Genomic DNA, 23,365 nt, shown 5'->3' on the forward strand with positions numbered 1-23,365 from the left:
GAATGAGATTTTTTTTTAAAAATTGTTTTTTTTTTTTTACCTGATGCTCTTGCTTTTCCTCTTGTTGCTTCAGTTCCACATCTGGCTTTGGTCTGAATGTTTGCCTTCTGTCACAGCCCCTGTTGCCCTTTGATATCAGCCTGGGAGGAGCAGGAACTCTGCCAGACTCCCCTAGTCTTCATAACATTGACCCCTGAGGAAGGCTGATAAGGACTCAAAAAAAGCCTATGACAGGGCAGATTGGCAGGCCAGGGTCTGACCTCGAGAAAATGAAGTATTAGTGGGAAAATTCAGGGCTTTTCAAGTGAGGGGCCAAAGCTAAAACGTCCCTCCTCTAAAGGGCTGAGTGTTATTTCTATACATCATACAAGCATCTCCTGTCCCGGTTAATTTCATTTCAAAGCTCTACATTTATTTTAAATTAAGCTGTCCTGTACCTCTCTATTATGAACAATATTAACCTATTTTATCACCTTCCAAATCGTTTGTTCTATTCTATTTACTTTTATTCTCTTTTTCCTACTTTTCCTCTTTGTTGGATACAAGACCCAGCCTAGAAAAATACTCTTTGGTGAAGGTTTGGCTACCCCTGGGTGAGAGGATTACAGATGATTTTTCATTGAATTTCTTTTCCTTTCCTTTTCTTCTTTAACTTTTCTGTATTTTCTAAATGGTCTACAATGAACATCAATTGTTTGCGTAATTTAAAAAAACAATTAAGTGAAAAAAAAATAAACAGGTAAGAGACAGTTATCTCTTTTGGGGATGCTGGTTAATCTGGAACAAGTGAATATTGGCCACCAATTCCTGATGATGATGATGATGATGACGATGATGACCTATAAATGTTAACTTACAAGGAAAAAGGGTCTTTGCAGATGTGACTAAGAAAGGATGTTGAGATGAGGAAATTACTCTGGATTATCCATGTGGGCCCTAAATCCAATCACAAGTGTTCTCATAAGAATTCAGTAGAGGGACTTCCCTGGCCGTCCAGTGGTTAAGACTTCGCCTTCCAATGCAGGGGGTGCGGGTTTGATCCCTGGTCAGGGAGCTAAGATCCCACATGCCTCGCGGCCAAAAAACCAAAAACATAAAACAGAAGCAATATGGTAACAAATTCAATAAAGACTTGAAAAAATGGTCCACATCAAAAAAAAAAAAATGAGGTAGAGACAGATTTGATACCTACAAAAGAGGAGGGGGCAATGTGACCACAGAGGCAGAGATTGGAGTAATGTGGCCACAAGTGAGGGAATGCCGGCAGGCACAGGAAGCTGGAAGAGGCACAAAATGGATTCTCCCCTAGAGCGTCTGAGGGGAGCACAGCCCCTGCTGACACCTTGATTTCTGCCCTTGTATGTCAAACTTCTGGCTGTGAGAGAACAAAATTTTATTGTTTTAAACAGCCAAGGTTGTGGCAATTTGTTACTGCAGCCACAGGAAACTAACATACTTCTCTCCCCATAAGTCAAACCATCAAACAACTCTTTGTTTCTACTCCAATTTGCTTATGATGAAATGGCATTCTGAAATAGGTTTCTGAATACCCCCTCGGGTTTTTTTTTTTTTTAACTGAGGTTACTAGTTCCTTCAGAACTACTGAAGTTCTGCTTTGTTGGCATGACACTGTACCTGTCTGGCTCAAAAGTTATTTCCAAGATAGGAGGCAGAATACATACTATGACGAATAATCAGCACAGCAACATAGTAAACTGCAAAGGTCTGCTCTCAGCTTCAACTTTAACCCTTTTTCACTCATGTCATTTCCAAATTCAGTCTCACTTTTATTTCATTTAATTTTTAAATTTATTATTATTATTATTATCATTATTTTCTTATTTCTTGGCCGTGCCACGCGGCATTTGGGATCCTAGTTCCCCAACCAGGGATCGAACCCGCGCCCCCTGCAGTGGAAGCACAGAGTCTCAACCACTGGACCGCCAGGGAAGTCCCCAGTCTCACTTTTAGTTCTACTATCTACCTTAATACTCAGCTTCACTCTCACACTGAAATCCTTCTGATATTACTTACTTTTAGAAAGATAAAAAGGACTGTCATTTACTGGACATATGCATTTGGGCACAAGGGACCAAGCTGGGAGTGTGGCACATGATACGGAACCTGAGATTACATGGCCAGTTAAGTGGAAGAGCTGGCATGCAAAGCCAGTTCTGTTTAATACACATGCTCCTACTCCTTCCACTGCCTTTCAAGTTTGGGATTCTGGATTGCTCTGGAGTCTTCAAAATCTGAAATCTACCTAAGTACCTCCTTTTTCCTTCCCAATCAACAGGAAGGACATTTTTTGGGCAGAAGAACTAGGAACTGTATTGTTTTCTCCTTCTTATTCTTTAATGCACTATTAGGGACCAAATCAGGAGAAGGAAGGATAATGTGAAAGATGAGCAAAGAGGGTGCTTGCAAATACTATAGTCCATATGCATGACCACTACACTCTAGTGCCATTCTGGAGAGCTGGAAACATATGAACAGTGTGCTTGGGGTGTTCTAAGGAGTGACAGTGACTATGCTTGTGAGAACAAGATAAGATTTCATAAATGAGATGGTATGTGAGCTGAAACCTGCAAGTAATGCACCAGGTTGAGGGCTTCCTTGGTGGTGCGGTGGTTAAGAATACGCCTGCCAATGGAGGGGACATGGGTTCGAGCCCTGGTCCGGGAAGATCCCACATGCTGCGGAGCAACTAAGCCCGTGCGCCACAACTACTGAGCCTGTGCTCTAGAGCCTGCGAGCCACAACTATTGAGCCCGCGTGCTGCAACTACTGAAGCCTGCGCGCCTAGAGCCCATGCTCCACAACAAGAGGAGCCACCGCAATGAGAAGCCTGCACACCGCAACAAAGAGTAGCCCCCACTCGCCGCAACTAGAAAGCCCGCGCACGACAACGCCAAGAATAAAATAAAATAAATAAAAAACATAAAAAAAGGACTAACCTCATTTCCATAAAGACAAGCAAAAAAACTTACCTTAAAAAAAAAAAGAATGCACCAGGTTGAGAAAGGGCGTTGGAGAAGGAAGGGGAAAACCAGGCAGAGGAAACAGCACTTGCAAAGGCCCATTCTCTTCACTGTCTAAAGTCTATCCTTAAAGTTCAGTGGAGGTCCTTCATAGGTCTGGTACAGAGGACATTCCATTTTTCTCCATTTATTTCCTCATATCTTTCTCCCCATCCCTATCTGACACTCACCACATTCCTCCTGCTGTCCTTCATATGCCACCTCTCTATTTCTTACTAGCTCTCACCTGGACCATTGCAATCATTTGGCAATAGCTTCCCCTTTTTTCACTCTGCCTTCCTTCAATCTATTTAAAAACACAGTGGCATACTGAGTTTTCTGCTCTGATCACCCATCTCCTCAGACTCTGAAATCTTTACATCTCCCACTTTCTCCAGAGTAGTCTAAACTACACAGCCAGCAAGCCACTATCTTTAACAAAGTCTTGCCCTGTCTTTCAAATCTCTTATCACCCCCTTTCTTTACGCTAACACTGGTCCTCAAACTTTGGTGTGAATCAGAATCTCCCCTGGGGTACTTATTAAAAATATACACGCCTGGGTTCCAACTCCAGATTCAACCTTAATGATCCTGTAAGTCTGGATTGTGGGAGTTTGTCGTTTGGTTTTGATGCTGGGGGACATCTATGTTGTTAAGTTTCCTCCTGGTATTTCCAACTCACTGAATTTTGGAAAACACTACACCAGTTTCAACTTTACCTAAATTTGGTAAGCTCCCCTATGCTTTCTCATTTAATTCGGGAGTTAAATTATTTTCTCCCAGAATCTCCTAATTCTCAAATCCAACGAATCTTTCAAGACCCAGATCAAATGCCACCTCTCCCAGGAAGCCTTTCTTGCTCTCTTTCGCAGTTCTTTGATATTTAGTGGCACCTCTTGCTTATTCAGGAAGCGTCCAAGCCCCTGACAAGCCAATGAGTTTCTCCTGGACGGGGCGAGAGGGACACATTCATCGAAGTCCACCCCAACCCCTAGCTCTCAGGCGGGAATTCGGCGCAAGCACGATACTGTCGGAACACTGTCTGAATCGATAGTTCTTCCTGGAAAGCCAGGGCACACACACCCTCTACAGCCCGCCTCAGATGCCCTTCCCCAGTTGTGAAACGAGGCACCAGCAAAACCACTCCGGATGACAGTCTCCCCAAGGTCGGAGATCAGGGAATTGGAGGGCGGGCGGGGACTACTCAGGGTCTAGCTTTCAACTTTGAGGACGCAGCCCGCCACGCCAAGAAGAGACGGCAAAGGCGCCTGCACCTTCTGGCCCGCTCCACCCCCACCCCCACCCCCCGCCCCGGCGTTCGCCTCGCCCTCCGATTGGCTGCTCCTCGCACCAGCCGAGGCTCAGGGCTGCGGCCCACGTGGTCCACTGGCAGTAGCGGTATTGGTTGCCCGGATCGGGCTGCTGCGGCAGCCGGCGGGGTAGCGAAGTGGAGCGGTGTGGGAAGCCCGAAGCCGGTACCTCTGGGACTGAACGGCGGCGGGTGGGCTGCGGGCAGCCTCTGCAGGCCTGGGCAGGCCTCCTGAGAGTCTAGGGCGTAAGAGTTTTGGGGGCTTCGGAAAGCGGGCTGCGGACCCCTGCCTGAGGCTTTGGTTTGAGCCCTGGATCCGGCCTTGTGTTTCCCCGGAAGGATGGCGTCTCAGTCTTTCCTGAAGTTGGTGGGGTTTGGACTTTATTATTATTATTATTATTATTATCAGCAGTAGTATTGTTATTGTTGTTATTATTATCGTTTTGAGGATACACCGTGTATAAGTATTGGTGGTCCTGCGCAGGGCGCCATGCAGAATGCCATGAGTTTGAAGCTGGAGGACGGAGGGCTTAGAGATGCTTGAGGGACGTCCTTAACCTACGTGAAATGTTGGAGGTAAGTCAGCTTTATAAACTGTGCTGATGCTTGTATAATCCAGGCGCTTAGGGTTTAGTAGGGAGGGTCGTTCACTGACTGAATTAAACTCTCGCTTACTGAGCCGCCTTCTGTGTCCCAGGCATCATTCTGAGTGTAATGGATGCAAAGGCCAGTAAAAGGAAGTTCTGGTTCTTTAGGAGCTCTGTGTAATGGGGCTGGTGGGAGAGACGGGAGGTGGGGGACGTGAATGGGTGAATAATTGGCGTGTGATGCGTACTGTGATGGGAAAAAGTGCTGTGGGAGTCAGAGGAGGAGATGACTGAGGGAGTTAGGGACCGCTTAACAGAGAAGGTGACGTTTGAACAAGGTTTTAGAACTACAGACTTTCTCCAGATTGAAAGGGGTAGGGAAGGCGCTCCAGACAGAGGAAAGCATACTGAGGAAGAGAACTAGGAAAGTGTGCCCTCTGTGTGTGGCTGGAGCACACTTGGAGCTCTGCTCACAAGTTTCATGCTTTTAGACAAGGTTATTTAAGTTCTCTTAGCCTGTTTGCTTTTTGTAACGTGTACTTACGTCTGCAGGGGTTGATGAGATAAAGGCTTGAGCCTCTAAACAGGCACTTTACTAGTTTCCCTCTTTGTGGGATTCAGTTGCTGAATGGAGAACACAGACCATAGCTGTACGTTTTTAACTATGGAGTATCAATCTATTGACATTTATAAATGGCTGAAGGAGGCATGTTGTGTCTCCAGAATTGTTATTTAGATACTGAAAACACAATGCTGAAAAGCTGAAGAGGTTGACATTGTTTGTGATCCTAGTACTTTAGCATAGCATGTCAGCGACAGTAAACCACGAGAAGGTGTCATTTAGAATAAATAAAATGCAAACAGCTTTCTCATTCATAAATTAATCATCCATGTTGTGAATTACCCAGGCTTTGCATTGTTTCCTTTATCTTGCCCATGGCCTGGAGAAAAATGAAATTAAACCTTGTATTTAGCTGGTAGTGGAAAAATATAAATCTGGTAATCAGACCTCAGTTTCTCTTTCCAGCATTGCTGTTATTTTGCTATGGACCTTTGTCAAATCCTCGCCTCCCTGGGTCTTGGACTCTTTAGCAGACTCTTGTATAAAATTTTTATGACTATACTTTTCATCTTTGCTGGCAGCAGAATTGTAAATCAAATTGTATGTTAAATGAACTGGAGTTTACTTTATAAAGGATTTTAGGAGAAAATCTTTTCTAAAGATTTTGCTTTAGAACTAGATTATAAATCCCTTCACAGACATCCCTGAAATTTTATCATGCATGGTGTTTGGACTCACTAAAACAAGAAATGTTTTTGAACTGTAAATGCTTCTCCACTCTACTCTGTATTACAAAAATTTTAAAAAAGCACCTCCAAAACAAAACTTGTTCAAGTTTGCGTTTTTGTACAGCAGAGTTGCTTGAGGTGCATAGTGGAAGATCAAATATTGAAAGCCCACGGTTGCAACTTATCTAAAAAGAAGTCTTTTTTTCTCACGGGTAAACCTAAGTTTTCTTGGATGTGAAAATAGGGTGTTGGGCTGCTCTTAGATAATACAAGGAGGTGAAAAGCAATGATGCAATGATGAGTGAAGTATAGTCTGACCTGGTATTGCCATTGCTTCAGTGTTGGCTTTGACCAGGGTATGACCCCTTAATCTTCTCTCTGAGCTGATTCTGGCTGTGGTTTTTCCACATTGGTATGTTCTAGCCTATTTGGATACTGGTTTTATTATGTGTAAGAGTGTTTAATATTCTTTTGAATTACTGATATTTTCCTGTTTTTCTTTGTAGGTTGAGGTGAAAAATATGGCTTTGATATCTTCATGGAAAACTGCATTATTTCAATCCTGAATCTGGTTCGGTTCCCTTATTGACTTATTACTATATTAAAAATGTTTATTTAGCAGTGATTGTAAAATGAAAGTAATTAACATGTACATGTTTTTTTGGGCGAGACTAAGGGGAAACAGGTGTTCAGCCTAGAAAAACATTTCTCATTGGATTTCCTGTGAAGTCAGTGTGTCTTGGGTTTAACTTTGAAACAAATTAAAAAATTTAAAAATTAAAAAAAAAGTTTACTTAACTATGGTATTTGTTCTGGTAAAACCTTGTGGTTTAATAAGAATTTTTGCAAATATCCATTATACTCTTCTCATGGTACATAAAAGTGTTAATATTTTAAAATCTATAGGATATTCTATTTCAAAATTTAGTTGTTATCTTAGTGCTATCAGAAAATGTGCTTTGAATTGCTAAAATGAGTTGTATTGGACACCTGTCTCAGCAGAGGCACTTAAAAATCATTTTCATCCTTCCTCTTCTAGTAATGATTTTTTTTTTTAACCCATATGTTTTCACCAACCTGCCAATCCAGTGGCAACTTAAGTGTTTGTGCAGTATTTCACTTGAGAAATAAGGTATTTCACTCAAGACTGAATTCTTGCTGTTGGAGAAGAGGATTTCTCTCCAATATTGGATTAGCAAAAAAAAAGTAAAATGTTAATACAGAATGCCTCAAAAAGTCAAAGGTGGCCTGAATGAAAAATTTACTCTAAATACCTCGACTAATCTTTCAGTTTCCACATAATCATGACATGGAACAGCTCTTTGCCAAAAAACATTTATTCTTAAAATTTACTTAAGCGTTTCATAGAAACTTTAGTAATAGCCAGAATAATTCATGTCAGCTTAGCAAACTCTTAACAGCAAGCAGAAAGAGCTTATGAAAAGATCCTGTCTTTACACAGTCATAGTTAGGGCAGTATTTTACTTCATCTCTTCATTAATAGCTTTGCTTTCACACTGAAGTCTTCAGACTATTCTGTATATACATTCAACCCCTATTTTCCTTTAACCAGTTTCCCAAGGAAGATATGTGTGGTTCACAAAGGCATCTTTAAAAGGTGATAAACTGTAGCAAATGTTACTTAACAAATGAGTCCCAGCATATGGAAGGAGAAAGTGTTTCTAAGTATTTCTATAAAAAGCATATCCGTGGTGGGGGCGGGGGGTGGTGGTGGTGGGATGAATTGGGAGATTGGGATTGACATGTATACAGTGATGTGTATAAAAGCGATAATAAGAACCTGCTGTATTAAAAAAATAAATTAAAAAAAAAGCAGGTCCATATTTCATACTGTTTGCAAACCGATAAAACCTATTCCTCATAGGCAGATAAAGGCTTTCCTTTCTCAAAAGGCCTGCTTCCCCTTCACTACCCACTCTACGAGGTCTAACTTGGGTTTTTCCTGAGAGCTTCTATACCTCTTGTCCTTTAAGGAAGGGGACAGGAAAAGCTTCTGTGCCGAGTACCCTCTTTGATCCCCTTCTCTATGCTGACCCTCAATCCCCTGCCAGTCCTGATTCTCTCACTCTGACCAGCTTGGTCAACTCTAAGTAGAGGTGTCTAGGGAGCAAGCTAAAAGGTTAAGATCAACGAGTATATCCTTTTAAAGAAATCCATGTGGCTGTTTAAAGTTCATACAATTATTAATTGAGGATGAGAAGTATCAAACAATGCTATTTACCGTGTGGAAAACCAGCCCTCTGGCCTTATAGAGCAGTCATTTCGTTGTGAGATAAGGTGCTAATCCCTTTCAGCTCTCAGGGGAGTACAGTTTAATCAGATGCTGTACTTGTGTTGGATAACCTGTGATGGGACAAGCTCGGTGACTCCTCACGTAATTAAACACACAGCGGTAACAAAACACATAGCCAGAGGTGGCGAGAACGGTGTCGTTCACCCGGTTTTTACGACACAGTGGGCACACAGTCTTCATTTGGGGCAACAGGGGAGAATCAGAATTGTAGTCTAGATGTACGGGTGGTGGTGGAGTAGGCAGGGCAGTCAATGACTTGATGGTTTCTTGGTTTCCGGATGAATACCACCACTCAAGGAACTGCAGGAAGAATACACCCACCGAAAGGCCAGTAGAGAGGCATGAGGCGGCACCTCCCACAGCTTGCTTCAGAGCTGACTTTATCTTCTCGCCAACGCTGTTTGGAGAACAGAACAAGGAGGCAAAAGGAGAAACTGTTTATTTAGGTACAATCACAGAACGACTAATATGCATGTAATTCTTACACTTTTCATTAGAATCATTGATTCAGCTTGGGGATTGAATAGTTGCTGGACTGGCGTTTTCTCTTTAAGTGTCTATTCGAAACAATTCCCTCTTTCTGACTTACCGTATTTTAGGAGTTCTAGGAGCTAAGCTTTGTTTTTAATGACTAGGGTTTTGTTTGTTTTGTGTTTTGAGAAAGAAATTAATGAGCCATTGATTATATAGACCTTTTATGGGGGTGGAAGATAGTATATCCAGAAAAAGAAATAACTCACTTAAAAAACAACTCGGCAGTACTGTGGAATATATTTGAACTTGTCAGAGAACACAGACACTAGGAATGAGATAGCACCATGGTTAAGAGCAGTTTTTTAGAATTGTACTGATCTGGCTTGAATCTCAGCTCCGCCGCCTATTAGCTGTGTGGCCTTGGCAAGGTACTCAACTGTTAGAACTTAGTTTCCTCAACTGTTAAATGGTGCTAATGCATTTATTTCAGTGAGCTGTGATGAGGATTGAGATAATATACATAAACACCTAGCACAGGGCCTGGTACATGGCAAGTGTGCGCAGAAATGTAGCCAGTATGATAAGGAAGGTTACCGGGATGGCCATCCTTGTTTTATGGACACAAGAATTTTTTGATGATTTTATGAAATACCCCAAAGTGGACTGAGGGAGGTAAATTTCATAAAATTGGGATAAGATTTTAGGATTTATTAATCAAATATGTTGGGGAAATGTTAAGGCCTTACCTCCCAGCTGGTTGCTGCATCATGCTGGCTTCAGCTGGTCTGTGCTCCAGAGCTTGTATATCCTGAACTGTAAGTCGACCTAGCCGAACCCCAGCCAGACTCAGCAGTGGTGAGTGATGCTGAGCCTTTCCTAGGATGTATCGAAGCTGCTGTACAAGAAACCAGCCTTCCCAGGCCATGTTAACAAATGGGTAGGCTGCCAGCAAGGCTCTGTAAAATCGTTTCCAGCGGGAAGTAGGGGGATGGATGGAATATTCATCCTCTTCTCGCAGGCTAGAAATCAGCTTCTCCAGCTTCACTTTCAGATAGGGAAGAAGAACCAGGAACATAACTGACTTCCAAAGCTGCTTCTTTGGGAGACCAGCACTGGCCAATCTCTGAAGCTTGTGTGTGTCTCCCATTACGATCCTCTTTAAGCCATAAAAGTTTTCAGAAAACGAGGCGCTGGTTTTAGACAGATAATGTTGCTGGAGCAGAAGATCTAAAAGGGTGAAGATTTCATCAAACCACCTCCACAAGAAGCCATAGCGGGCAGGATTTGATTCTGCAAGAACCTAAAGCAAAAGAAATGAATGAAATTCATTCCATTACACAGCTACTATGCCTTGTATTTATATTTCCTTTTTTTCCCTCTGAATTTCCACACTTTTCTTTCTGGGTCTACCTTAACCTCCCTGAAGTGCTGGGTATTTAGTACACATAACAAGAGACTCCATAACCATTAAATCATGTGATGTGAATTATATGCTAATTGGTTATTTCAAAACTTAGGCCAACAAATAAATTCAGATTATTGGCTTGGTTTTTACCCGGACGTTCCTAAAACTTTTCAGAGAATTAAATCCTTACCTTGACCACATGCTGAAGAGCAGGTCTCACTGCTGTCATTAAACTGTCCTGTGCTACCACCTCAAAGATGGATGGCCGGTCATCCACCGCAGAAGCAGTTGTGATGTGAGCCCCGTGCTCAGCCATAGTTTCGTGTGTGCACTGGGTTTTACTTTGCCCACAAACTCTCTAGTAAGCATGAACTTTCGGGGGGTGCCAGATGGGTGCTATTTTACAGGAACTGGGCAAAAAAGACCTCTTCCGGAGGCAGAGGGGAGGGGTCTCAAGTGAAGGTGAAGAACGAAGTTAACGCGGACACCCACGTTAGAGAAGTAGTGTGTGGGAGAGGTGCGTTGATTAATGCTGCACCTCACAGGGAAGAGCGTGACTATGGGGGGACAGGTACGGCGAGGAGCGCTGGCCTCTCGAGCGGCAGTCCTGGAGGCGGCCAATCACGGACTCTCAATCCGGAGGGCTCAAAAGCCAGGGGGCTCTGAGGGGTCGAAGGTGCCAGTGCAGGCCGGCCCCAACGGCCTGGCTCAGCTGTGGGCTGTGCAATCCCCCCGCCCGCGCCAGTCCTTGCGCGCTGGTCCCAGGCGAGGCGCGAAGAACCCGCGACGCCGCGTTTGAAAGGAGGTCTCGGCTTTATGTCAGAAGCCGCAACCGGAAATTAGAAGCCGCTTGGAACCGGTGGCCGTGGAGAGGCGCTCTAGCCCCGAACGCGGCCCCGCGACCGGAACTAGAGAACTCTATGATCTCACAGGGACTTCCGCTTTCGCCCCCAGCTGAAAGTAAAGAAGGGTCTAGCGGGCTCGGTTGGAGAGGAGTTTTCCGCTGGTTGGTTTTACTTTTCTTAGCTGGTTTTATATCGCTGTCTTGTTGGAAAGCCACAGCTCTGATATCTCTCTACAGAGTCTTTTTGGCAAGGTGTTGGGTCGCCGCACTGACGTCTGGCGCCTGGAGCCAGAGCTCGGCCTGTTGCTGAGGCCTTTGTTCCCTGGGGCGATAGAGATAGAGGCGAGGGACCCAAGGGAATGTGGAGATGGAAGGCTCACTTTGCTTGCGGCGGGGGTGGTGGCTCACTATTTTTGCCGCCTTCGGGAAGGATTTGAAGCGACATAGCCGAGATGGAAGCCTTAGCGTTATGGCTGCCAATTATTAAAAAAAAAAACATTTCCTGCTGTTCAGAACTTGGGACGATTATTTTTCGTTCAAGCTGGTAGCTTGTCTTCTAGGTAAGGTTACGTTCAAGCAGAACTCTAGGCACTGACTACAGTAAATGAAAATGGTTCCTACCCTCGAACACGGTAGGATGCGTCACATTAGCGATATGAATACAGTGCTAAAACGGAGTGATGCTATTGAATTCTAACTAGCATGAATTGGGGAGGCTTGGCAGAGAAGGTACTTTTCATTGTATACCAAAGTTAATGTAATTAATCTGACCTTTTGCAAACTGCTTTTACATCGTATGCAATTGCCTTGAGTAGCTGCAGGTTTACTGAATTTGGATAATAGTTAAAGTTCATCTCCTCTCTCTCCAACCTCTCCCCTCAACCCCTGGGCTAAATAGCTAGAAATAGAAGGTATTATTTGCTTACTTTACACCGTAGAGGGCGTTATGGTATAAAGATAGTTAATTGTTTCACATAATGAGAACGCTCGAACAAGGTTTGGGTTTAGTTGTTTCAATAGGAGAAATAAAATCTTGCAAATTAACCTTAATTGTGGTTCCAAAAAGTGTGTCAGGGAATTCCCTGGCGGTCCAGTGGTTAGGACTCTGTGCTTCCACTGCGGGATTCATGGGTTGGATCCCTGGCCAGGGGAACTAAGATCCTGCATGCAGCGTGGCCAAAAAAAAAAAAAAAAAAAAAAAAGTATTTTATAGTATGATTGGATACCTGCTGGAGAAAGTCACATTGATGGAAGATTTTACCTTACAGAGTTTTAAGGAGTAGAGATAACGTATCTATATAAAACACCTAGCTTTAGATTCTTGGTCAGTGGTAGCTCTTACAGAGAGGCTTTTCTTAAGTGAACAGCAAAAAGACAAAGTTGAGAAATAGCATCACCTAAGACGAGTGGGAAGTTAGTTAAACATTGTTATCAGTTAGGGTTCTTTGGTTACAAGCAACAGAAAACAGGCTAATTTAAACTAAAAAATTTATTAGAAGAATATGGAGTAGCTAACAAAATAAGGAAAACCAGCTCTGAGGGAACAGGAATTACACAGTCCTACTGGATGTTTCTAGCAAGAATTAGCAAAGTCTCATACAGGCATCGTTGTTGCAATGAATGAGCTTCAACAAATTTCTGTCACTGTGCTTATGATTCAGATCCCTATTGACTGACCTTGGTTCAGATTTCATCTCCACTCCCTGTTTCACTCTTAGCCAGAAGAGTGCAAGACACCTTAATAGTCCTTTGAGAATATTCCAAAAGTAAACTGATGTTGTTATGTGAGAAAAAAGGCAGTCAAAAATAACAATGTCAATTATTACAGCCAATAAGTAATAAACACCTCATCACAAATCCCACTCCCAGGTTTGTGGTGTAATAAATAAGACAAAAATTGATTGCACTTATGTTAAAAGGTGTTAAGAGCCATCAGATAGGTTAATATGGTGAGTTTAGAGGAAGAGACAGTAACAGCTGGGAGAAATGAGGCTGTTCAAACTAGCTTAAACAGAAGCTATATTGGCCTTTGTAACCAAAGGGAAGATCGTTTCTAACCTCACGTTTTATCTCAGCTTCTTTCTGCCAGTTGGCTTTCTAATACAGCGATGTAACCTGGTATCTCCTGCATCTTATATCAGGACCAGATGTCCACTGAGAAAGTTTTGTGGATTAGGTGGACCTCAAAAGATGAGTACATTTGGGGACAGTCACAGTCATGGTGACAGGGTTTTCCAGGCTAAGGGAGCAGCATGGATTGTATTTGAGGAGGAAATTGTTTGCTTTAAATATAGAGAGGAAAATAGACCAATAATACATAGTCTATACTGTTGACCATAATATAGATTATGGAGGCTCTTAAATGCTAATTTTAGTACTTTGCCTGTGGACATTCATTCATTTATTCCGTAAATACGGAATACATCCTGTGCGCCAAGCATTATGCTAGGTGCTGGGTAGACAGTAGTAATAAAAACAGACTTGGTATCTGCCCTCATGGAATTTACAGTCTAGTTGGGGAGAGAGATAATAAGTAAAGAAACTAATATATAATTTACAAATGGAATAAGAGGACTATTATGGGGGTGGCAGTGGGGCCTGGGAGAGAAGAACCTTTTAGACTGGGTAATCAGGGAGTGCCTTTATGAGATTACAGTTAAAATGAGACCTAAATTATGAGCCAGCCAGCCCTGTGTGGAGTTGGGGAAAACGAATATTAGGTAGGAGGAGCGGTAGTTGTGAAGGCCCTAGGATGGGAAAGTGCTTGGCGTATTTGAGAGCTGCAAAAGCTAGCAAGAGGTGAAATGAAGAGGAAATGAGGAGTGACTGAAAAGGATAAAATGATGTTAAGAGAGGTAGACAGGAGCCAAACCACTCATAGGCCATGGGAAGGAAACTGGATTTTAGTCAAAGTATAATGGGAGGTCATTGAAGGATTTATACACTAGAGTCATGACCAGGTTTATATTTTTAAGATGACCCCGTAATGGTTATGTGGTTACATTTACTATGTGAAAATTCATCAAGCTTTATATTTTTGGTGTGCACTTTTTGGAATGTTCATTTATACTTCAAAAAAAAGTTAAACAAAAATCTGGCTGCTGTATGAATAATGGTTGGGAGGAGAGTTGAGGTTTCTAGTAGTTCAGGCAAGAGGCGATGGTGGCTTGGAATAATGAGGTGAATAGAAGGGATTGGATGAATTTGAAATATATTTTGAAGGTAGGATTGACAACGTGGAGATGGAATGAATGTGGCAGTTAAGAGAGAGAGAGAAATCAAGAATGACCCCCAGATTTCTGGCTAGTAATTTCTGGCAGTGTAATTTGTTCAAATAATTGCAATCATAGCAAATATTTACATAGTCCATACTATGTGCAAGCATAGTTCTAAGTGCTTTACATACACGAATTCATTTCATCCTTGTAATAATATTATGATTGGATATTAGTATTTCTCCCATTTTATAGATGAGAAAACTAAAGAGCAAAGAAATGGGGAAAACTGGGAGAAGGATACGTTCTGTACAAATTAGGAAACGAGGAGCTGTTGAAAGTTTTTGAACTGGGGAGAGGTAGGAATCAAAGATTTTTCTGGTGGCATCTCTTTACAAAATCCACCTCTGTCTTCTGTGAGTTGTACCTGGAACCACATTTTTTTAACAGCCCCCCCATACTCTTATGATTTGCTTAATTTGGGTGGACCATATGTGCAGACTTACCCATCAGTGTGGTTAGCAATTTGGTGGTGAAGTTTGGGGACTAGGTCAAGGCTAGAGATAGATATTTTGGAGTCATATGGGTAGGAAAAATGATTGAACCCATGGTATTGCTAAAGGGATAGTGTAAAGAAAATGTATGAGTATAGAACTTAAAAAAAAAATGCTTGTTACTTTCTCCCTCAGATACCATCCTATATCTCTTCTCTTTCAGCCATACTTTCTTACGGAGTTATCTGTTTTCATTTCCTTACCTCCCATTTATCTTCAAACTTCTGCAGCATGGCTTTTGCCTTCATTATCTCTGCTGATGGTCTCAGCAATGACATCAAAGACCTTTGTGCTGCTAAATCCTTGGACACTTTTCGGCCCTTCCTCCTTTTCTCTATAGCAACTGTTATTGTTGACCACTCACTCATACATTTATCCCTTCAACAAATTTTGGGGAGGGGGCGGCTAGGCCTCAGAGATATAGTATATAGTTCCTATACTTTCATAGAACTCTAAAAACGTCCTAAATGATTATGACCACCTGCCTTTTCTTCTACCTCTCTACTTCTCAGTCCCTTTTGCACTTTGGTTTCCCAACTTCTGCCTCGGGCTCTCATTCTTCACATTCCTCCTCTTCTTTTTTGGTTAAAGACTTTATTATTACTTAGAGCAGTTTTAGGTGGGAAGTTTTCATTTTGAGGGGAAGGTACAGAGATATCTAGGTCTTGGTTTCTGAAAGGAACTTACTTTTGTGTAAGCACGCCTATTACATGCTGGGCGCCTTACCTACTTTAAGCTTCACAAGCTGGAGAGAGTTATATCACTGGCTTTATTTCACAAGTAAGACAAAGGCTGAGGAGACGTTAAGTAACTTTCCTAATCACATTCAGGACAGGGATTCGATCTCAGATGGATTCAAACTCAGATCTGAGGCCATGTCAACCTCTTTTCCTTGCACCACTCTCCTCCAGTCCCACACCCTTGTATGGTCTTGGGCTGGATCACCATTGTCCACATTCCTGAACTGGCCAGGGAAATCAGCTGGGGTTTTTTTTTGTTGTTTTTTTAAGAAAACAGGGTGTTTCACTATCCCTATGTGTAAGTTTTTAGAGAACTCTTGTGCGAGGAAACAAATCCAGGGAATGTCAGCTTGTTTAATAGATCCATTCCGATAGTCAGTGAACTTCCTCGGAGGCCCGGACCTCAGGTCGCTTCCCGACTGCGCAAAATTTTTCCGTCTCCAAGGCGGCAGAGATGACCGCCTTTCTGGTTCTCCCGCGCGCCTGGATGACGTCACACGGCGAGGCTGTCTGACGTCAGAGTTTCCTGTCCACCATCTTTGTCCCTGGCAAAGTGGGTTTTGCGCAGTGGCTTAGACTTGGAGAAGGAGTCGTGACGTGCAGGAAACCATTACAACACCGCTCGGGCCGTGCTCTCTGGCCGCTGCTGCCACCCCTGCCCTTGCCTCCGGTGAGTTCAGGGCGGCTAACTTTGGGGTGTGTCCCTCTTTCATGGGGAAGGGGGCCAGGCTTGGTTGGAGACGGGCGGAGGAGAGGAATCTTAGGAGCGTGACCGTTGAAGATGGAGTGAGCCGTCGGGTGTGACCGTTGTGAGGAAGAGGGTTGGAGAAAGGGACTCCACCGCTGGAGCGGGGTGAGGGAATCCTCGGGGTGGCAGCTGGGAGTTGGGGGGCACTGGGGGAAAGATATGTTCGAAGTGGGGGGTTAGGAGGGCCAGAGGCCAGGGGTGTGGCCGGTAGAGACTGGAGGCCGAGGGGAGAACCTTCTACCCGGTTTGGCGTCGTTCAGTGAGAGGCTGGGACGTGTCCAGGTACCAGAAGGGGAAAGGGGTTCCCCCAAAGTTTTGCTCATAGATGGGCAGACCTCGCCTGTCTTCTGTAATTTGAGGTTGAGACACCTCTGCCTCACCTCGTAATGGATGAACATATCCCTAGAATCTTGACCATCTGGGGAAAGAAGAAGAATTCCTGACATTGGAGAAGGGGAAGAGAAACCTCCAGAATTGACCCGATGTGAGAGAGGGGGAAGCAAGTGGGAGTAAATCTTAGCCCGGAGATTTTTCTTTCTGGTCTTAGAAGGAACGGTCTGGTTTGAGAAAGACTGTAGATTAAGACAGAGGTAAAGAAACTGGAACTTCCTGTTATTCCATATTCTTTGAATCCAAAGAATTGATTCATGCTCTTTGTTTTCAGAGCACTGAAAACAGTGCCCATTTGGGGGGCAGACTTTTTTTTAACTCACCTGGCTGCTTCATTATGAAGCAGTGTGAATAAAGTGTGAATGCTTCATTAAACTTTGACTTTTAAGAAGTGTTTTTTAAATGCCAAACACTGTTATAATCATGTGGTTTAAAAAAGAAAGTAAAGAAAACTCAGTAAGTCTTAGGAAAGGAAGAATGACAAAGAAAGTGGTCTCAGTGAGGAACAATTTAAATTATTAATCACCTCCCTGGTATAATTCTGTTGCTTAGCCTCAGGGTACACTTACAAAGTCATAATAGAAAGCAGCAGATGAAGGAGATGCAGCTGTACAAGAAGACGTGTAACACATTCCAATGATGACTAAGCGTGGTGGTAAGATGAGAACTGTTTGCAGGTATCTTAATAGTTTTAGACTCCCAAAGAAGCAGAAAGTATAGTGTTCTGCAAATAGCCTCACTGAAAATTGGGTGGTAAAGTTAATACAAAGCTAACATTCTGTGGCTTAAGAGACTCAAGAAAGTCCAGTTCTTCCATCTTTTTTTTTCTTCTTTAACACACCCGTATTTTAAAATATTACGAACCAAGCTGAACAGGGAACGAATTAGGTAGGACGCATTTTCCTTTCTTCCTTCTTTTCTCTCCTTCCAGGCATAAGTTTTCCAGAGTTTATTTCAGTTAAGAATTGGATGTAAAACTTCAGAGCTTTTTTCTTACCGGATAATGTTAACAAATTACTTTGTGGTCACTTTTTTTTTTTTTAATTTTATTTATTTATTTATGGCTGTGTTGGGTCTTCGTTTCTGTGTGAGGGCTTTCTCTAGTTGCGGCAAGTGGGGGCCACTCTTCATCGCAGTGCGCGGGTCTCTCACTGTCGCGGCCTCTCTTGTTGCGGAGCACAGGCTCCAGACGCGCAGGCTCAGCAGTTGTGGCTCACGGGCCCAGTTGCTCCGCGGCATGTGGGATCCTCCCAGACCAGGGCTCGAACCCGTGTCCCCTGCACTGGCAGACAGATGCTCAACCACTGCGCCACCAGGGAAGCCCCCTTTGTGGTCACTTTTAAATGGAAATTGCAGGTGTGTCTGTTGTAATGAGTTGTCTGCTGTCATTTCTTATGCAATAAATGATACCTGAAGATGCCATTGTCTTTGCATTATTGAAGTATCTGATTAGCATTTCTCACCCTTGTAATGAAAGATTGCTGAAGTGACCTTTCTGCTTTATAATTTGGTCAACTGTTCACTTTTTCCCTACCAGCACCAACTGTGTAAAGTCCTACTTTATGCGAAGAGGGGATTTAGTGGCCTTGCCAACTCTAATTTAGCTGCCATTTCCCAGAGAGCCATTTGAAATTAAGACTCTATTAATTTTTTTCTGGCCTTATTCTCTCTACGGGCACCGGAAGGAGGGAGGAATAGTTGAGAAGGGACTTTCACAACCTATATTTAGTAGAAACTAGGTTATGTTAAATCTAGATGTATAATCCTGTACAGGGAGACCTTTTCTGAAATGCAGTGACATCATACTCTGGACTAGGGAAGTTAGAGTGATTGTGGTTTTGACTGGCAGCATTATTTTTTTTTTTTAACAATATCCTGAGGTCATACCTCAGGTCCTCAGAACAGCCGGTGACTTCTCTAGTTTGATCTGGTAAAAAGGTAGTGTGACTTCCAACTCCATGATGGCTTGGCTTTGCCCTGCCCTGGGACTCTCCTGAGGAATAAATCCCCCCCCCCCCCACCCCAGCTCCCAGAAGGAACTTGATTTTTGAGGCTCTTCAGCAAATACTTGACTTATTCTTTGAACTCTATCTTGGCTGCTTTTTCTTTGGCTTCTAAAGCAGACAACAGTTTTCACCATCCTATGTTTTACAGAATCTGACTATATTCATCTCTGGTGTGTGATTAAGAGTGTCTCATTTAAAAAAAAAAAAAGAGTGTCTCATTTAAAAATATATACAGGGACTTCCTTGGTGGTGCAGTGGTTAAGAATCCTCCTGCCAATGCAGGGGACACGGGTTTGATCCCTGGTCTGGGAAGATTCCACATGCCACAGAGCAACTAAGCCCATGCGCCACAACTACTGACCCCACATGTTGCAGCTGCTGAAGCCCACGCGCTCTGGGGCCCATGTGCTGCAACTGCTGAGCCTGCGTCCTGCAACTAATGAAGCCCGCGCACCCCAACGAAGAGTAGCCCCCGCTCGCCACAACTGGAGAAAGCCCAGGTGCAGCAACGAAGACTCAACGCAGCCAAAAAATACATACATATGCAATATTTTGAGGTGAAATTCACATAACATAAAATTAACCATTTTAGAGTGAGCAGTTTGGTGGCATTTGGTACATTCACAGTGTTGTGCAACCCCGCCTCTTCTCATTTGTTTTTGTTTAGGCTAGTTTGTTTTTATTTTTGGGGAATTTCTTTTGGCTTAAGTCAGGAACTGACATGATAAAATGTTGCTCTGCCAATATGTGTAAGGGATATTTCACTACTGTTGTGTAGGACAGTGCGAGATAAGAGTGTGATATGTTTCTCCTTTCTCTTTAAAAGCAGGGGTTCTTAATTTAGGGTCTAAGATCGTGTACTTGATTCTCTCCTCTTCCCTGAAATTTTGTGGGCTGGTACATTATTCTCTAGTTAAGAACTTAGTGCTCACAATGTAAAAGGACAGAAATCTATTCCTTGATGATGAAATTTGTTAGGGGAAGTAATGAAATGTGTGGGTCACTAATAAAGGTAGGATTTAAGACTAGGTTAATTTAATGTTTAACAGATTGTGCTGAAATTTTCTGTTAAAAATTTAATATATGTGAATGTGTATGAGAGCTTTAGCAAACAGAACGATTTGGGGGCCCTTTTTCAAAGAAACAGTGAGAAATTCCAAGCAGCTTTTGTCTTTAAATCTTAAGCAAGTTTTAAGTTTTGATGATCCCAAAGGATTAGAGTGGCGTAACAACATCCTGGATAGACCATAATGGCCTTGAGCTATGGCCCTCCTGTCAGGCTCTAGTACTGTAATCATTTCTGTATACTGGTTTTCCTCTTTGTATATATAAGTTCTTAGATGATAACTTCAGCTTTATTCCAGGTCTTTTTTTAAAAAAATTAATTAATTAATTTATGGCTGTGTTGGGTCTTCGTTGTTGTGCGCAGTCTTTCTCTAGTTGCAGTGTGTGTGGGCTTCTTATTGCGGTGGCTTCTCTTGTTGCGGAGCACGGGCTCTAGGCTTGTGGGCTTCAGTAGTTGTGGCATGTGTGCTCAGTAGTTGTGGCTCACAGGCTCAGTAGTTGTGGCACATGGGCTTAATTGCTCCGTGGCATGTGGGATCTTCCTGGACCAGGGCTCAAACCCACATCCCCTGCATTGGCAGGCGGATTCTTAACCACTGCACAACCAGGGAAGTCCCTATTCCAGGTCTTTTATGTGAAGGACTCCTTTCTTCAGTTTGCCTGCTTCACATTTAGTTTACATTGTGAATGGATTAAATGATTAAATGGATTAAAAGATTATAATTCTTTGAATTTTAGCTAGAAAAGACATGAAAATACTACATAAGACAAGCCTCTGTTACAGGCTCACTTTAAATTATAACAAATAGTGTCAAATCAGAAATATCTATATTCTATAATGATTTGTGTGAGTTCTAGCTCACTTCTTTTAACAAGGTAAATTCAGTGAAATTCTTGTACAACCTAAAGCACTATTGTATAAGGATCAGTACTATAAACATTAAGTAGCTCCTTGGAAAGATAACAAATGAGTCTAATTTCCCTTAAATAGTCCAAGTAGTACATTGTAGAGAACAAATTTGAGCCAACCTTTTTTCATTATTTTATGGTTTTCTGGCTTTTTTCCTTAATTGCATTGATTTGTTGAGTGCTTAGGTCTTTTTTCTCAGATCCATAATTACCATTGTTTGTGGAGGTATTATCACTCAAGTTTGCCAAATATATTATCACTCATGTTGTTTTGACCAGAAAATAATGAGTAGGTGCCAGGGCATCTGTCCAAAATTTGGTGATAAGTATTAGTAATGATGGTGGTCAGTTAGAAGATAATCATTTTTAAAAAAATTTATTTATTTGGTTGTGTCGGGTCTTAGTTGTGGCAGGCGGGCTCCTTAGTTGAGGCTCGCTGGCTCCTTAGTTGTGTCATGTGAACTCTTAGTTGCGGCACGCATGTGGGATCTAGTTCCTGGACCAGGGATCGAACCTGGGCCACCTGCTTTGGGAGCGCAGAGTCTTAACCACTGTGCCACCAGGGAAATCCCAGAAGATACTCATTTTTGAGTGCAGCAGGAATATTATTAAAAGAAAATTTTAATGTATTTAAAGAAGTCAGGTACATTGGACAAAATCTTAGGGTTTCTCAAATCAGAAAACATTGTCTCATTATTTGGGGAGAAATGTGATCAGTCCATGCTGTTTTTGTTTTACCAGTGGAGCCTTATGTCAACTGGATTAATTCTGGAAATTGGAACAGAAAAGTTAAAGTTGAAGCTGGGATCCGTGTTCTTTTAAGTTTTAACACCAGTTCTGATTCTCTTTAGTACTCAGTGTGACTGAACAAAAATCTCAGTTTTTTGCATTGTTTTTAACTGTAAACTGATATTTTTTATTTTGGGGAATACTCGGGGGAATTGTAGGTTGTTGGAAATATGAAATCCATAATTTAAAAAAAATCCATGCATAACACCTCTCTAGGTGTTTGCCTCTCTAGGTGTTTGTCATGAAAGAGTATTGTCCTACTAATCTAGGCTTTTCTTTTTTTCCTAAAAGAAATTCCTTTTACTGATAGTTGCATGTAATGGTGAATAGGTTGATAAAATTTTTTTCTCTTTCAGTTTTACTCTGCTTCAGAATATATGTCTTGGAGTGACTCCATCTTGAGGCAGGGAAGTAAATCAGATTTGCTTTAACGGAAAGTAATGGGGAGATCTTTTGAAACAAACTTTTCCTTATTTTAAATATTGGAGTGACTAACTGAAGATGTATTTATAAAAAGATGTAGCTTTAGGTCTTGGAGGCTCTGAGGAGATAATTGTGGATAAAATCATAAAACTATGATAGGTTCAGATTATCACTCTATTCCATTAGGCCTTTGGATTTTGTTCCAATTAGCTTTTGAGGCAAGGATTACGTTCTTAATTATCCTTGCATCCCTTTGGATCACCAGTGATGGTGGTAAGGATGAAGATACTTTCTGAATGCAGAAATTCTTGTATATAAATGATCTTAAAATTAGTTGAATGCCTTGCTGGACATAAGTAACTTGGATAAAGGAATTCTTTTCTCTTGTTGTAGGTGCACATTAAAGATCCACAACCATGACTGACTCCAAGTACTTCACAACCAATAAAAAAGGTGAGTATGAGAACCTGATCACAGCCTATTTTGAAGATTCTTCAAAAGTCGTGGTGTAAGATTGTTCCAAGTAGAATGCTCCTGACCTCTTGAGACATGCATGTCTTGGACCATCTCATTGGGGATATTCTACAGAAAAGTGTATTGAGTAAATTATTAAAGTATGGGTTTTTAAAGATATGGCTGTGGTGCACATCATTTTGACTTGAAGGTTTTAGTGAAAGGAAGAGATCCAAGATTGATCCGTTGAAGATTGATAGATCTGAGGAGGGTAAAAGGAAGAAGCACATTTATTTTCTCTTTTTTAAAAAAATTGAGTGTACTTGGTTTACAATGTTGTGTTCGTTTCTGGTGCACAGCAAAGTGATTCAGTTGTGTGTGTGTATATATATGTATGTGTGTGTGTGTGTGTGTGTGTGTGTATATATATGTATACATATATATATTCTTTTTCAGATTCTTTCCCATTATAGGTTATTACAAGATATTGAATATAGTTCCCTGTGCTATACAGTAGGACGTTGTCATTTATTTAACATATACTAGTTTGTATCTGCTAATCCCAAGGTCCTGATTTATCCCTTCCTCCCCTCCCGTTTGGTAACCATAAGTTTATTTTCTATGTGAGTGTTTCTGTTTTGTAGATAAGTCCATTTGTATGATTTTTTAGATTCCACGTAAAAGTGATACCATATATTTGTCTTTCTTCGTCTGACTTACTTCACTTAGTATGGTAATCTCTGGGTCCATCCATGTTCCTGAAAATGGCAGTATTTCATTCTTTTTTATGGCTGAATAATACTCCATAGTATATATAAACCATATCTTCT

At 42.0% G+C, this 23,365-nt stretch overlaps 2 protein-coding genes, 1 long non-coding RNA gene and 1 other non-coding gene across 9 annotated transcripts in view; 3 read left to right on the top strand and 1 right to left on the bottom strand.

The window, feature by feature from the left end:
• The first annotated feature begins 4,409 nt into the window (after nt 1-4,409).
• LOC102997842 (uncharacterized) lies at nt 4,410-6,994 on the top strand. 3 transcript variants are annotated; one of them, XR_451747.2, is made up of 3 exons: nt 4,410-4,495; nt 4,814-4,905; nt 6,713-6,994. It is a non-coding gene; the product is annotated as an uncharacterized LOC102997842 (long non-coding RNA). The 3 variants fall into 3 exon arrangements; XR_451746.2 differs by having other exon boundaries at nt 4,421-4,495; nt 4,778-4,905; XR_451748.2 differs by having other exon boundaries at nt 4,434-4,696.
• On the top strand, nt 6,496-6,592 carry LOC114238864 (Z30 small nucleolar RNA). Its single transcript, XR_003624123.1, has one exon. It is a non-coding gene; the product is annotated as a Z30 small nucleolar RNA (small nucleolar RNA).
• A 542-nt stretch (nt 6,995-7,536) lies between the features above and the next one.
• On the bottom strand, nt 7,537-11,229 carry PEX12 (peroxisomal biogenesis factor 12). Its single transcript, XM_007190195.2, has 3 exons — nt 10,590-11,229; nt 9,741-10,294; nt 7,537-8,917 (listed from the first exon to the last, which is right to left on the bottom strand). Exons 1-3 carry the CDS (start codon nt 10,713-10,715, stop codon nt 8,518-8,520), a joined length of 1,080 nt encoding a protein of 359 aa, XP_007190257.1. The 5' UTR covers nt 10,716-11,229; the 3' UTR covers nt 7,537-8,517.
• Nucleotides 11,230-11,306: 77 nt separating this feature from the next.
• The window catches only part of AP2B1 (adaptor related protein complex 2 subunit beta 1), a 119,156-nt gene continuing 107,097 nt past the window's right edge, over nt 11,307-23,365 (top strand). Inside the window, exons 1-3 of one of the 4 annotated variants that reach the window (XM_057535475.1) lie at nt 11,391-11,405; nt 16,128-16,422; nt 22,476-22,535. In XM_057535475.1, coding sequence (XP_057391458.1) covers nt 22,499-22,535 — 37 coding nt within the window. In that variant the 5' untranslated portion in view covers nt 11,391-11,405; nt 16,128-16,422; nt 22,476-22,498. Of the gene's footprint in view, nt 11,406-16,127; nt 16,423-16,495; nt 16,606-22,475; nt 22,536-23,365 lie in introns of those variants that run through there. The other 3 variants (XM_007190197.3, XM_007190198.2, XM_057535476.1) reach the window with 3 other exon arrangements.

Source organism: Balaenoptera acutorostrata, chromosome 20, assembly GCF_949987535.1.
Source record: "Balaenoptera acutorostrata chromosome 20, mBalAcu1.1, whole genome shotgun sequence".
In the NCBI taxonomy this organism is placed as follows: Eukaryota; Metazoa; Chordata; class Mammalia; order Artiodactyla; family Balaenopteridae; genus Balaenoptera; species Balaenoptera acutorostrata.

Bases quoted from the DNA above. Each gene is read 5' to 3' on its own strand.
- PEX12 (XM_007190195.2), bottom strand. From the start codon at position 10,715: ATGGCTGAGCACGGGGCTCACATCACAACTGCTTCTGCGGTGGATGAC. The intron at 10,295-10,589 runs GTAAGGATTTAA...CTTTTGCTTTAG, and splicing joins CTCTTCAGCATGTGGTCAAG to GTTCTTGCAGAATCAAATCC. The intron at 8,918-9,740 runs GTAAGGCCTTAA...TTCTCCAAACAG, and splicing joins ATGCAGCAACCAGCTGGGAG to CGTTGGCGAGAAGATAAAGT.